Source organism: Podarcis cretensis (assembly GCF_951804945.1).
Source record: "Podarcis cretensis genome assembly, chromosome: 3".
Classification (NCBI taxonomy): Eukaryota; Metazoa; Chordata; class Lepidosauria; order Squamata; family Lacertidae; genus Podarcis; species Podarcis cretensis.
The window spans coordinates 38,277,376-38,291,281 of record NC_137172.1 but is presented as its reverse complement, the minus strand read 5'-3'; the positions used below and the strand labels follow the sequence as shown (position 1 = coordinate 38,291,281).

Sequence of the window (13,906 nt, the reverse complement as noted above, 5' to 3'; positions counted from 1 at the left end):
AACTTCATGGTGAGTACCTGCACCTTCTTTTCCTTTCTTTTTTAAAAAGTGCTGTACAGTGGTACCTCAGGTTACATACGCTTCAGGTTACAGACTCCACTAACCCAGAAATAGTGCCTCGGGTTAAGAACTTTGCTTCAGGATGATAACAGAAATCGCATGGTGGCGGTGCAGTGGCAGCAGGAGGCCCCATTAGCTAAAGTGGTGCTTCAGGTTAAGAACAGTTTCAGGTTAAGAATGGACCTCCGGAACGAATGAAGTTCTTAACTGAGGTACCACTGTATATAAGAAAGGCAACTGTATTCATACCCTTCCAGGGCACTCCCCCTCCCTTTACATATATTTCTCAGTTCTTTCAGTGGTTTGAAGTGTCTGAAGTACAAGTCACTCAGCCAAAACCTCAGGAAAAGAAGCTGCTACATTCAAATCCTATCTCAGTCACGGTTTTATAGGCTGAAATCTCTCTGCCTCAGTGGCCTGCCATAGAAAGCATAAAAAACTTGTAAAATACTTTGCACACTATGGGAGGCGCTTAACTTTCTGGGCATGTGGAATGAGGTCTGCTAGTGCAATGGGACATCAGAGTCCCATTGATCATGTCTACTCAGATGTAAACCCCATATAGCACAATGAGACTTATGCTCAGGTAAGTAGGAATAGGATTGCAGAGAGGTAAAGGTGTTCTAAGAATTAATACTGTAACAAGAAGGTGCCTTGCCAAGTATCTTTCTTGTAAGAATAAACTGTTTCCATTTCTAAGGTGACAACTCTGAATCATAAATATTTCCGCACACACCTAGAGGACGCCCTTTCTCTGGGGAGACCACTTTTAATTGAGGATATAAGTGAAGAATTAGATCCTGCACTTGATAATATATTAGAAAAGAACTTCATTAAATCAGGAACCTCTTTCAAGGTTAGTTACCTTTATAAAAGAACTATGACTGTAATAAATTTTATTTAAAAGTGTGATAAATGTTTAATCGCATCTGTTCTGAGCAAGCAAATGAAATAAATCCTGTGGCCAAATAGGGGAAAACCCTCTTGATCATGTGTCCAGTTTCTTCTCTAACTCAGAATCTTAGGGGTAGATTGGTCGGAGGTCTGCTTGACAAGCGGTTTTGTTGTGTTTTTTGTCAGTCTTTGGGGGCAGAGTTCTTATTCTCTCCTCCCTGCCTCTCAAATTCTTAGCAGGTAGCACCCCACCCATAACACTTCATTAACACCGCATGAGTTCAATGCATGGTACAAAGTATTAATCTAATAAATAAATAACTAAAACACACATTCCCACTACATCTTTGCACTTGTGAATGCCATCAAAATCAAGAGGGCTGAAGCATATTTTTAAAAGGGTAGTCATGGAGTCCCTTCTCTTTCACCGTAATTAGACAGGGAGGGTCTTAGAAATGCTAGGCACCCCAAAATGAATCTTCTCAGTTATGGACCTTCTCAACTTTGTGCCCCCTCAGCTTGGCACCTTGTGTGGGGGAATCTCCCACACCACCCTAAATTCAGCACTGAGACGACCTGATTCATTTTTCTATAGTCTAGTGGTTTGATTTGGCCTGAACCAATCTATGATGGTGCCTACCAGTTTTCTGATCACCAGTGATAGGTACAAAATTGCAGCTGCATGCAAGTTTCCTCTTCATACCAGAAGCTCCTTCCTCATCTCTGCGTCCCACTTTATGGGTACTGGAAGAGTTCAACCTGAAGATTATGAGAAAAAAATTAAAATGCACCATAAACAGTCATATTACCATTCTAATACCATTGTTTTTCTTGATTTGTGCAATTGCTGCAGGACTCTGTGATGATAAATTAGGGGTGGGGACCCACATTATGATTTAATGAAAAACTGAGGAAAAGGACAGAAACCAGATTTTACAGCTTCATAGAATATTAATAATTATTTGTAGCACAGACACAGATTAAGCAAATTTAATTGTAAATGAACAATTGTGATGTTTAATATAAATTCAAGTGTGCACATCTTCCTGAATGAATAATTATATGTGCAGATTAGAATGCAATATCTGTTATTGTTATTTTGAATTGTTGTTTAGGTGAAAGTTGGAGATAAGGAAGTAGATGTCATGAATACATTTAAACTTTATATCACTACAAAATTGCCTAATCCTGCCTTCACTCCTGAGATCAATGCCAAATCATCAGTAATAGATTTTACTGTTACAATGAAAGGGCTTGAAAATCAGTTATTGAAGAGAGTAATTCTTACAGAGAAACAGGTAAGATCACCAAGAATGACTTCATGCACTAACAAAACAATGAAACTATAATGCTTTACTGATGCTTGATCTTCTAATTCTGAAATGCTGGTCTAGAACCTGCTAGCAAGTCATGGTGATTTGAGGTGATGGCTGGAGTAGATGGGGATGAATTTTGGAAAGAAGGAAACTTGGGAGAAGAAAAATCAACTGAACAAATTCCTTATCCTTAGTGTAAATATAATGATACAGCAGTCTCTTTTGAATTATAAAAAACATAAATGTGGAAGCGCTAACAGATTATGATTGGGGCAATTGCATCATAACACAATGCTAAAAATGTTTAGACAGTTTGTCTTGATATTTAACAAAGGAACTGGAAGCAGAGAGAATTAAACTCATGGAAGATGTAACATACAATAAACGGAAGATGAAAGAACTTGAAGATAACCTGCTTTATAAATTAACTGCAACTAAAGGTAGTGTATCAACTTATATTAATTTCGTATTTATTAAGGTTGGCATCGGTCTGCTTCCATTAAGTTTAGGGACATACGTCTCTGGTTTACCATATTAAAAGATCTAATTCTACCTGAAGTAACTGCAGTTGAAAGCTTGTACCTGGACTGCACTACTTCAGCCTGCAGATAGGGGGCATACTTGAATCCTTCATACAATAAATAAATAACCCCTGCATATAGGATGTTACGCACTGAGGAGAAAGGGTTTCTTGGCATCTCATTTCTATCTGCAGAGGTTTATTTGTTTATTTATTGGTACAGAGGAGCATCTAATCATTTGAGCCGCTACAGTCCAGTCCAGTCCAGTCCAGTCCAGAGAAATAAGTTTACTTCTGCAATGCTGTGTTCTCTTTGCGAGTACTACACCTAATTCATTAGACAAACCTCTCAGACATCCTTATGCATTCAAGTATGTCCTTCCTGGGACGCGGGTGGCGCTGTGTGTTAAACCACAGAGCCTAGGGCTTGCCAATCAGAAAGTCGGCAGTTCGAATCCCTATAACGGGGTGCGCTCCCATTGCTCGGTCCCTGCTCCTGCCCACCTAGCAGTTCAAAAGCACATCAAAGTGCAAGTAGATAAATAGGTACTGCTCTGGTGGGAAGGTGAACGGCATTTCTGTGTGCTGCTCTGGTTCGCCAGAAGCAGCTTAGTCATGCTGGCCACATGACCCGGAAGCTGTCAAGTGGACAAATGCCGGCTCCCTCGGCCAGTAAAGCGAGATGAGCGCCACAACTCCAGAGTTGTCCGTGACTGGACCTAATTTTCAGGAGTCCCTTTACCTATGTCCTTCCTACCATATTAATGTGAAGTACTGGATGTGCAAGGTGAAAAGATAAACAACTACAGAGCAGAAGTTTCTGTCTGAAATGGATAGATCACACTTCTGTGATTGAGATGAAGCAGACTAGCGGTTGAGGTTCTTTGTGGCTAAAACAGAGGAGGCTATGGACCCTCCTTTCTCTTTTGGGAAAGGACCACCGTGACAGAGCATCTGCTTAGCGTGTAGAAGGTCAATCTCCAGAATTTTCAGGCAGGGCTAGAAGAGTGTCTGAACCCGTCAGTGTGGACAGTGCTGGGCTTGATGGACCAATCGTCTGACTCAGTATAAGGCAGCTTCCAATGTTCCTTCTCCATGGAGGATGACCCAGCAGATGATAAACACTGCCATTTAGTGTTCAAAGGCAGGGAAATTGGCAAGATCTCCCCCAGTCTTTTCCTTCTATGGGGCATATGACAGAGAAGAGGCAGCAGCAGGGCCAGCGACAGAGAGGAGCATTGGGTGGGTGTTGTTGCCTGCAGCAGGCAACCATTTAAATCACCCCTAATTGGCTTCAACATAGAATCCATCCATAGTGGGGGTATGTTGGAGGCAGGGACAGTGAGCATTTTGAGGGAATTCAGGTGGTAGATCACTGTAAGTAGCAGCAGCAGCAGCTGCTTCCCTGTGGTCCTCTCAGTGTCAGGATTATTTTTAAAGCAGCCCCCCATCATCAGCAATAATAGGCCCTGCTGAGGCTCCAGCCTTTGCCCCAAAAAGCCTTGTGGTAATGCTGTTCATGCTAATTGTTTCTTACTAGTTTCCTCCACTTACATGCTGTCTCTCCACTGGAATAAAAAGAGACCCCAGCTTTTGAGATGAAGTGTTCTTCCTTCATCATAATTAGTTGTTAGGCTGTCTACAGAAAGATACATAGCATGGTGTAGGAGAAGCAACCAGCATAATGCCTGGCCAACCCTTATTTGGCTCATTTAGAATGCAAAGAACCACTTTGCTTTAACTGCTTGGCCTGCATTCTTTGTACTAATTAAATTATGTTTTTCTGATAGAGGAACTGGTTGATTTTATTTCCATATTGAGTTCTGAATTCTGTACAGGAAATTAAAAAGCGCCATTACCAAACATTTCCTCTGGTGCCCTTTAGGGTCTTTGGTGGATGACGAATCTTTAATTGGTGTTTTGAGGACAACTAAACAAACTGCTACAGAGGTATCTGAAAAGCTGGAAGTTGCAGGAGAAACTGAGAAAAAAATTAACACGGCACAAGAGGAATATCGTCCAGCTGCTACACGAGGAAGCATTCTTTATTTTCTTATCACAGAAATGAGCATGGTCAATACAATGTACCAAACCTCATTAGCTCAGTTCTTAAAACTATTTGATCAGTCCATGGCTAGGTAAGAATACCGTGTTATTTCTGCAGACGCCTGTATCTTTTCCCAATCCATCCCCTCTGCTTCAGGCTTATTTTCACCCAATCTAGTTGGGCCAAGTCCTGAATGACTTTGGGGTTGTTGCTCAGAGCAACATTTCATTTTGCTTAACTGTACTGCCTTTTGCTGCTATTTAGATTATAAATGTTGCATGTCACCCCAATCTCCAAGCGCTGCAAGAATCCAGGGGTTTCAGGCACTGTTTCCTTTTGAATGAGGTACAGTGGAGACTGAGGTGTTTTAAAGATGTGTGGGTTCTTTTACACAAATATACACACACAACCTGAGTCCATGATGGAGGGGTTCACAGCATTAACACGCCCAAGAGGGCCTCACTTCTTCCATAGCTACAGCCTTGGATTCAAACAGAAATCAAACATTGGTCTCCAGCTTTCGGCTTTGCTTCTAGCTCACATCACTCAAAACTCTCTGCTTTTAACTCTGCCCTGAGTTGGAGGAAGGGGCCCTACCCATTTGCTATTTTCACAGAGCCTTTGTTCCCCATCACCTGCCCAGGAAGCTAGCTTGGCTATTCCAAGAATTAGAAGAGGGTCCGTGCATTCAGCCTAACCCCTCCCAAAATGTGTAACATATTTTTGTATTTCTTTTCTTTCTTTCTTTTTTAAAAAGATATTTATTAAAGTTTAACAATTACAAAAAAAAGTAATAAAAAAAGATTACAATACTTCAAAAATAAAGGAAAATACAATACTAAAAAAAAGAGGGGGAAAAAAGAGAAAACCCCAAAACAATACAGCTAAACAATAACATTTAAAAACAATAACATCCAGTATTTTCATATATTTATCTTTCATTTACTTATTTCCATGACTTCCTCGTGCCTCCCTTTTTGTATTCTTAATTCATAATTGTTTCAGCAAGTCCTTTCCCTCTTTCTCAGATTTTGTTCTATAATTTATCTTAACACAATTTAACCTTAAATTTTACACTTTAACCCATTAACAATCCATTTTAACATAATTCTTTATAACCTTTCTGCTAAGACCATGTAAGTTCATTCCAGCATCTAACATTCATTAATTTTACAATGTTTTTTTAAATATACTCTAAATTTTTTCCAATCTTCTTCCATCGACTCTTCTCTCTGGTCTCGGATTCTGCCAGTCATTTCCGCCATTTCCATATAGTCCATCAGTTTCATCTGCCATTCTTCCGTGGTGGGTAGATCTTGCGTCTTCCAGTACTTTGCAATAAGTATTCTTGCTGCTGTTGTGGCATACATAAAAAACGTTCTATCTTTCTTTGACACCAGTTAGCCAACCATGCCCAGAAGCAAGGCCTCTGGTTTCTTCAGAAAGGTATATTTAAATACCTTTTTCATTTCATTATAAATCATCTCCCAGAATGCCTTAATCTTTGGGCATGTCCACCAAAGGTGAAAGAAAGTACCTTCTGTCTCCTTACATTTCCAGCATTTATTATCAGGCAAATGGTAAATTTTTGCAAGCTTGACTGGTGTTATGTACCACCTATAGATCATTTTCATTAAATTCTTTTTTAAGGCATTACATGCCGTAAATTTCATGCCAGTGGTCCATAGCTGTTCCCAGTCAGCCATCATAATATTATGTCCAACATCTTGTGCCCATTTAATCATAGCAGATTTCACCATTTCATCTTGAGTATTCCATTTCAACAGCAAGTTATACATTCTTGACAAATTCTTAACTTTAGAGTCTAGCAGTTCTGTTTCCAATTTTGATTTTTCCACCTGGAAACCCATTTTTTTTTGTCCAAATTATATGCCTTCATTATTTGGTAATAATGGAGCCAGTCTCACACTCTGTTTTTTAATTTTTCAAAACTCTGCAATTTTAGTCTGTCTCCCTCTTGTTCCAAAATTTCCCAGTACTTCAGCCATTTAGCCTCCATATTGAGTTTTTTCTGAGCCTTTGCTTCCATTGGTGACAGCCATCTTGGGGTTTTATTTTCTAGCAAATCCTTATATCTTATCCAAACGTTAAACAATGCTTTCCTAACAATATGGTTTTTGAACGCTTTATGTGCTTTAACCTTATCATACCATTGTATTTCTTTTCTTAGACCTTAATGTGACTTAATAGTAGATTGTTTAACCTTAGAATTTCATCTAGTGTAGTTGTCTTGTTCAGGCAAGTGCTTTTGACTGCTTAATGGATTTTCCTCTCCTCCCCCAGTGCTCCTGCCCATGTCTGTTCTAGGGATTCCTCCAACCCTTTGGGGCAATTGGGTATGTGTGCATGAGCAGAGGAGGCAGAGGGGATGTTACACTGAACAAGTGGAAGTCTTTGCACAAACACAAGCAGAAACAATTCATTGTATATATTTATTAATATGAGATGTTTGGTCTATTAATATTTGTATCCCTCTTTTGTATATTAAATATTGTACCTTTTGTATATTACTTTTTCTTTTAGCGAATTTACTTGAAATGCTGCTATATTTTATTGTGTAAACTTTTGTGCTGTTGATGTGAGCCGCTTTGAGCTTATTGATGTGAATCTGTTTGCTTACTTTGTTGCTTTGCTTTTATGCCTTAGATCTGATAAGTCCCCTATTCCACAGAAAAGGATCACAAATATTATTGAGTTTTTGACATATGAAACTTTCACATACTCTGTTAGAGGTTTATATGAAAACCATAAATTTCTCTTTACGCTGCTTCTGACATTAAAAATTGATCTGCAGAGGGGTCAAATCAAGCCAAAGGAGTTCCAAGCACTAATTAAAGGTAATTACTAGTTCTGAATTATTTCTACCTTGTTACAAAAGCTTGTAATGGGATACATTTTTGCATATTATGCTGAAAGCAACCCTGTATGGAACACTAAACAAGAGTGGGCAACTGCCTAAAGTCATTGGAATGGGTAAACAGGAATTTAAGAATATAAGAGCCCCGCAGGATCAGTCCAAAGACCCATCTACTCCCATACTCTGTTCTCACAGTTGGCCCCCCAGATGCCTATGCAAAGCCCCCCAGGCTCCATTTCTTCGGGGTGAGGGTTAGAAGTGCTCCCCTCCAGCTCAGCTGAGTGACAGTAGGAAGAGGGCAAATGCACACAGTTGGAGCATTGTTTAGCCTGGAACTTTTCACTCAGCATCCTGGAGCTGTCACTCACTCACTGCCTGAAGGAAGCACTTCATTCACTTCTGATACTTTGCTTTGTGCTGCTGTAAAAAGCTTTGCTTGGGTCAGTTACAGCACAGCTGTGACTTGTGAGCCCACACAGATCTCAGCAGCAGCACAGACCTTCCATGCCCCACCCCACCCCCCCATTCCACATCAGAGCAATTGGGAGCTCGTTGTCCTGGAATAACAGCCTTCTTGAGAATGCTCATTAGCCACGCTGCTGACCTTGTGCACTTGTTGGTACCTTTCCTGCCCTGCATATCCATCATCACCGTAAGCCATCCTTATGCATATCCACACTGATTATTAAATGTTTTAGAACATCAATTTTATTCAAATACATTCATGGTGACAGAACAGGCTTTTAAACCTTACTGAGGATGCAAGACTGCTTAAAGACTGATGTGCAGGTTACTTCTACTGTAGTAAATGGGCATTAATTTTGTGTAACCGGAAACAGGAACGCAGCCTAAAACGTATGTGTCTCTTAGCTCATGGTATACAAGTTCATTTGTAGTTGTAAACAATTGTTTCCTGCTATGAATACAAGTTGTGGCAAGCCATGGGTTTGTGAAATGTCTCCCTCCTCTTTTGCCCTTTGTGAGGGCGAGAAAGCTTCTAGTTTTAAACTAACTACAGTTCCTGGTAACTTCCAAACTTGGGGAACTGTGCTTTGTTTAGACTAGGGTTAGCCAACATGGTGTTTCCAGGTGTTTTTGGACTACAACACACACCAGCCACAGCTAGCATGGCTAGCAATGGATAATGCAAGTTGTAATCCAACATGCAGAGGGCACCATTTTGGTCGTCCCTGATTAAGACCGTGGTTTTGAATGGGAGCTACAGTTTCTGATGACTAAAATGTGGTCAGGGCATGCTTTGATTGATCACAAAGAAGGCCTGTCTGCTATTGTTCTTATGGGAACTCTTCAGAAGGACTTCTGGCCAATTAATCATGTAATGCACCAACTGTTTTTGAAACATAAAAGCTTTATATGAATTCTAAATATTAAAGAAGGCAATGCTGCTGATGGAGTATTGTCTGTGACACTGTACGAATTAGTCTTGGCTCTTATTTTGTATTAAGTCATGGAAAAACCTCTCTAAAAGGAAGTTATTCACATAAAGGAAAGTATATGTGTCATACAAAAATGTAAAATTACCCATAATACATTACCACCATAGATGTCATAGATGCAAGGAGAATGAATTAAAATGCTAATCAGGTATAAGGCTATGAAATAAGGGCAATTAAAAGTTTGTAGCAAACAATGAGGCTATAATAACTGCAAAAAACTGATTCTGTATTATTAATAACGAGGATAATGGCATATTTTAGGCATTCATCCTACATGCTTTTAGATATAATACAAAAAGCATTGGTTTTAGAGAAATAATGTTGTAATATTTTACTGGAAAGGCATTTTGAAACTGTTTCCAGGCAGGGTGATCCTATGATCCTGGTGGTCGCTATATCAAGGTTAATGCTGACATAATAGCATACTCACAATCCTATGCTCAGTCAATAGCACAACAACACATCAGCAGGTGAAAAAAATGAAACTACCTACATCACCAGATAATCTTTAGCGTCCTTGTAAATGCTGCATTGCACACTGACAACACCTTCATATTATTCATGCTTAGAAGGTACCAATCCATGCATATTGATGTCTGAACAACCTCACAACATCACTCAGACTATTGTCCTCACCCAGAAGTAAGTCCTATGAAGTTCTGTAGTTGTTCCATGATCCCAGTTGTGCCCTGCAGTGTTTGTTAAACATATTTATTCAGAAGTCAATTCCATGGGGGTCAATGGGGTTTACTCACCAGATTATATGTTCATGGGTTTTCAGTCATATCAAATGGAGACAAATATCCAGGAGAGCTGCATGGTACTAACCAGGGCCAGACCAATACACTTTGTTACCTGAGGTGAACCACAAAAGGGTGCCCCCTCCCCATCCAGGAAGGAGTGAGTGAAGATCTACATCAAGAACAAGCAAGGAATAAAGATATACATTGGAATCTGCTGCCCCTGTGGATCCTTCTTCACCTTGTCTCATGGGTGGGCCAACCCTGGTAGTAACACACATTTCTCCAGAGAGCTTACACAACAAGTTTGTCTACAGAAACTCATGCAAAACGTACCTGTGGACTGTGTTTGCTTCCTCTGTTATTTGGTGGGATAGAGACTGCCATTTTTCTGATAGTCTAAAATTCAAATTTAATAATATTAAGCATAACATGTATGTACTCTGTAATAATAATGGTGATGATTGTTTTTAATCAGGGGGTGCAGCACTGGACCTAAAAGCTTGTCCTCCCAAACCATTCCGTTGGATTCTTGATATGACATGGTTGAATCTGGTAGAACTGAGTAAACTACCGCAATTTTCTGAAATTATGAACCAGGTGGGCTCACTTGTCTTCCTTTCTGTTCTGTATATTGTTTCCCACAGCCATTGTATCCTTTTGCCTTAGAGAATTGAGACGTGGCCATTAATTCCAATATTGCTTAGTTTCGTACCCTAATGACATGCTATCTTTTTCCCTCAAGAGAATAGCCTTGGCTCAGTGGCAGAGCAGGTCCCAGATTCTGACATCTCTGGGTTGGGCTGGGAATGTCCACTGCCTTGAAGTGTCACTGCCAGTCAGTTGTAGGCAATACTGACTTGTTGTTGTTGTTTAGTCGTTTAGTCGCAGTTTGGTCAGACTCATGTTTGTAGCTTCGAGAACACTGTCCAACCATCTCGTCCTCTGTCATCCCCTTCTTCTTGTGCCCTCCATCTTTCCCAACATCAGGGTCTTTTCCAGGGAGTCTTCTCTTCTCATGAGGTGGCCAAAGTATTGGAGCCCCAGCTTCATGATCTGTCCTTCCAGTGAGCAATACTGACTTAGATGGACCAATAGTCCATCTAATACTGACTTTGATGGACCAATAGTCTGACTTGGTACAAGGCAGTTTCCTGTGCGCCTATATGTGGGCATATAAATAACCACTAATACTGACACATCCCAGCCCTCAAAAACATGTTCTACCTAACATGAGCTGAGCTTTCTGGGACAGTCTGCTAAGCCTCCTTCTCTAAGCAGCAGTCAGAGCTGCTCAGTAAGTCCTCACCTCCTATGTCAGGGGGGGGATATCTCAGGGCTCATCTTCTGCACCCCTCATTTCTTTTTCCTCCCCCATCCCCTCCAATCCTGAAGCAGTGAAATGGGGACGGTGGGATTTGAAGCAAAGGTCCACCAAGCTCTGGGTGCAGCTGGAAAACAGGCTGGGGGCACACAGCCACACCAAAGAGCCTTTCCTTGAGGGCAGGGGACTGGACAGGGCAGTCCCTGGGCTTCATTGCTTTAGTTGCACTTTGGTAGAAGCTTGTCCTGTGCACCTCCTCTCTACTCACCGTTTTTTCTATGTTTTTCCTATTGGTGTTGCACCTGACTAGATGTGTGTTGCACTGCATGCAGTGGGGAGGTGAAGTGTGCTGCCGTGACAACAGCCTGTGCTGGGGCTGAGTTTTTGGGGCAAAGCAACTGGCAGTTCTGCTAGTACCTTGTGGGCAGGTGGCTGGAAATGATGGCAGGTGAGCAAAAGACGGAACTGGCATGTGACTGGGCCCCCACCTTGATTTACTACATTGTTGCAGGATAATTAGGTCTGAGGACACAGGGGTTAACTAGAGGATCCCATTAGTTACTTTCCAGCCATGGTGGTGATGAGCATATTCTGCAGTTATACTAACTTTTCAGACTGTCTGCACCATTTTTATTAAGTAAGAACTGCACTGCTCCTTCAACAACAATAATTCTATGATGCAGCAGCAAAAAAGGCTAATGTTATTTTAGGCAGCATCAACAGAAATATAGTGCCCTTTATCTTTATAAATGACTTGAATGAAGGTACCGAAGGGATGTTCAAGAAATTTGCAGATGACATCAAACTAACACAAGTATAGTTTCATGATCAAGGGAAGTGATTTTATTGTTTAGTTGTTTAGTTGTGTCCGACTCTTCATGACCCCATGGACCAGAGCACGCCAGGCACTCCTGTCTTCCACTGCCTCCCGCAGTTTGGTCAAACTCATGTTGGTAGCTTTGAGAACACTGTCCAACCATCTCATCCTCTGCTGTCCCCTTCTCCTTGTGCCCTCAATCTTTCCCAACATCAGGGTCTTTTCCAGGGAGTCTTCTCTTCTCATGAGGTGGCCAAAGTACTGGATTCTCAGCTTCAGGATCTGTCCTTCCAGTGAGCACTTAGGGCTGATTTCCTTCAGAATGGATAGGTTTGATCTTCTTGCAGTCCATGGGACTCTCCAGAGTCTCCTCCAGCACCATAATTCAAAAGCATCAATTCTTCAGTGATCAATTCTGCCTTGGTCAGGCACTCTTGGAGTACAGTGTCCAGTTCTGGGTGCCACAATTTAAGAAGGATATTGACAAGCTGGAACATGTGCAGAGGAGGCTGACCAAGATTATCAAGCATCTTGAAACCAAGCCTTATTAGGAACAGTTGAAGGAGTTGGGTATATTTAGCATGGAAAAGAAGTCTGAGAGGAAATATGATAGCCCTCTTCAAATATATGAAGGGCTGTCATATAGGAGATGCTGCAATCATTTTTTCTCCTGCTCCAGAGATTAGGCACGAACCAATGGCTTTAAGTTACAAGAAAGAAGAGTCTGGCTCAACATCAGGAAGAACTTTCTGACAGTAAGAGCTGTTAGACAGTGGAACAGACTTACTCAGAAAGTGGTTGACTCGCTTTCCTTGGAGCTTTTAAACTAGCGGTTGAATGGCCATCTGTCATGGATCCTGTAGTTGAGATTTCTGCATTGCAGGGGGCTGGGCTAGATGACCCTTTCCCTTCCAATTCTGCAGTTCTATGATTCTATGAAATATGACTTTGACTGAAGTGTAACTTTCTAAAATTGTCATGAGTGTACTTTAATGGGAAAACTATGTTTGTCTATTGCATTTGGTACATTAGATCTGTCGTAATGAGAAGGGGTGGAAGAATTGGTTTGACAAGGAGGCTCCAGAGGAAGAAACGATTCCCGATGGATACAGTGACTCTCTAGATACTTTTCGTAAACTTTTGCTTATCAGGTGAGGATCATGCAATTTCAGCATTGCTTGTTTTGCTAGCATTCTTCCAAGCGTGCAGCATGTTAATCGCTATGCTGCATTTCCCCCGGGGAAAAACAATACGTAAATGAAACTGACATTCAATTTGAGCCTCACCAAATATGTTCATTCCTAGGTCGTGGTGTCCAGATCGCACACTTTCTCAAGCCAGGAAGTACATTGCAGATTCATTGAATGAAAAGTATACAGAGCCAGTCATTTTAAACTTAGAGAAAACTTGGGAGGAAAGTGATAAGCGAACCCCGCTCATCTGTTTTTTGTCAATGGGATCTGATCCAACTATCCAGATTGATGCATTGGCCAGGAAACTTAAACTGGGTATAAATATTTTATTCTTCTAGATAAGAACTTGATTTTTTAAGGGAAAAAAACGCTTTGTAAATTTGGTTTTTGTAATAATTCACTGAATTTGCAGTGGCCCTCTCATCAACAATCCTGGAAAAACTTCAGCAACTTTTTGATGAGGATTGTATTCAATTGTTCAAGCAGGAGGTGTCCATTAATAAAAAGCCAGTTGTTACAGAAGGCAGGGCTAGAAAGAGCTTCAGATTTCCAGGCAATTGAGGCTACTGTTAGAGGAGCTTTCACTAATTCTGTGATAAATGGCTCTTTTTTGATCAAGGACAGGGTGGGTAAGGTGCCACCAAGTTTCATGTGGTACTT

At 40.9% G+C, this 13,906-nt stretch overlaps 1 protein-coding gene across 2 annotated transcripts in view; it reads left to right on the top strand.

Moving 5' to 3' along the window:
• The window catches only part of DNAH8 (dynein axonemal heavy chain 8), a 132,955-nt gene that overhangs the window by 96,719 nt on the left and 22,330 nt on the right, over positions 1 to 13,906 (top strand). The window contains exons 75-82 of one of the 2 annotated variants that reach the window (XM_079969134.1): positions 761 to 916; positions 2,070 to 2,252; positions 2,605 to 2,710; positions 4,676 to 4,928; positions 7,505 to 7,695; positions 10,391 to 10,512; positions 13,086 to 13,204; positions 13,359 to 13,561. In XM_079969134.1, the coding sequence (XP_079825260.1) occupies positions 761 to 916; positions 2,070 to 2,252; positions 2,605 to 2,710; positions 4,676 to 4,928; positions 7,505 to 7,695; positions 10,391 to 10,512; positions 13,086 to 13,204; positions 13,359 to 13,561 (1,333 nt within the window). Of the gene's footprint in view, positions 1 to 760; positions 917 to 2,069; positions 2,253 to 2,604; positions 2,711 to 4,675; positions 4,929 to 7,504; positions 7,696 to 9,535; positions 9,822 to 10,390; positions 10,513 to 13,085; positions 13,205 to 13,358; positions 13,562 to 13,906 lie in introns of those variants that run through there. The other variant, XM_079969135.1, reaches the window with a different exon arrangement.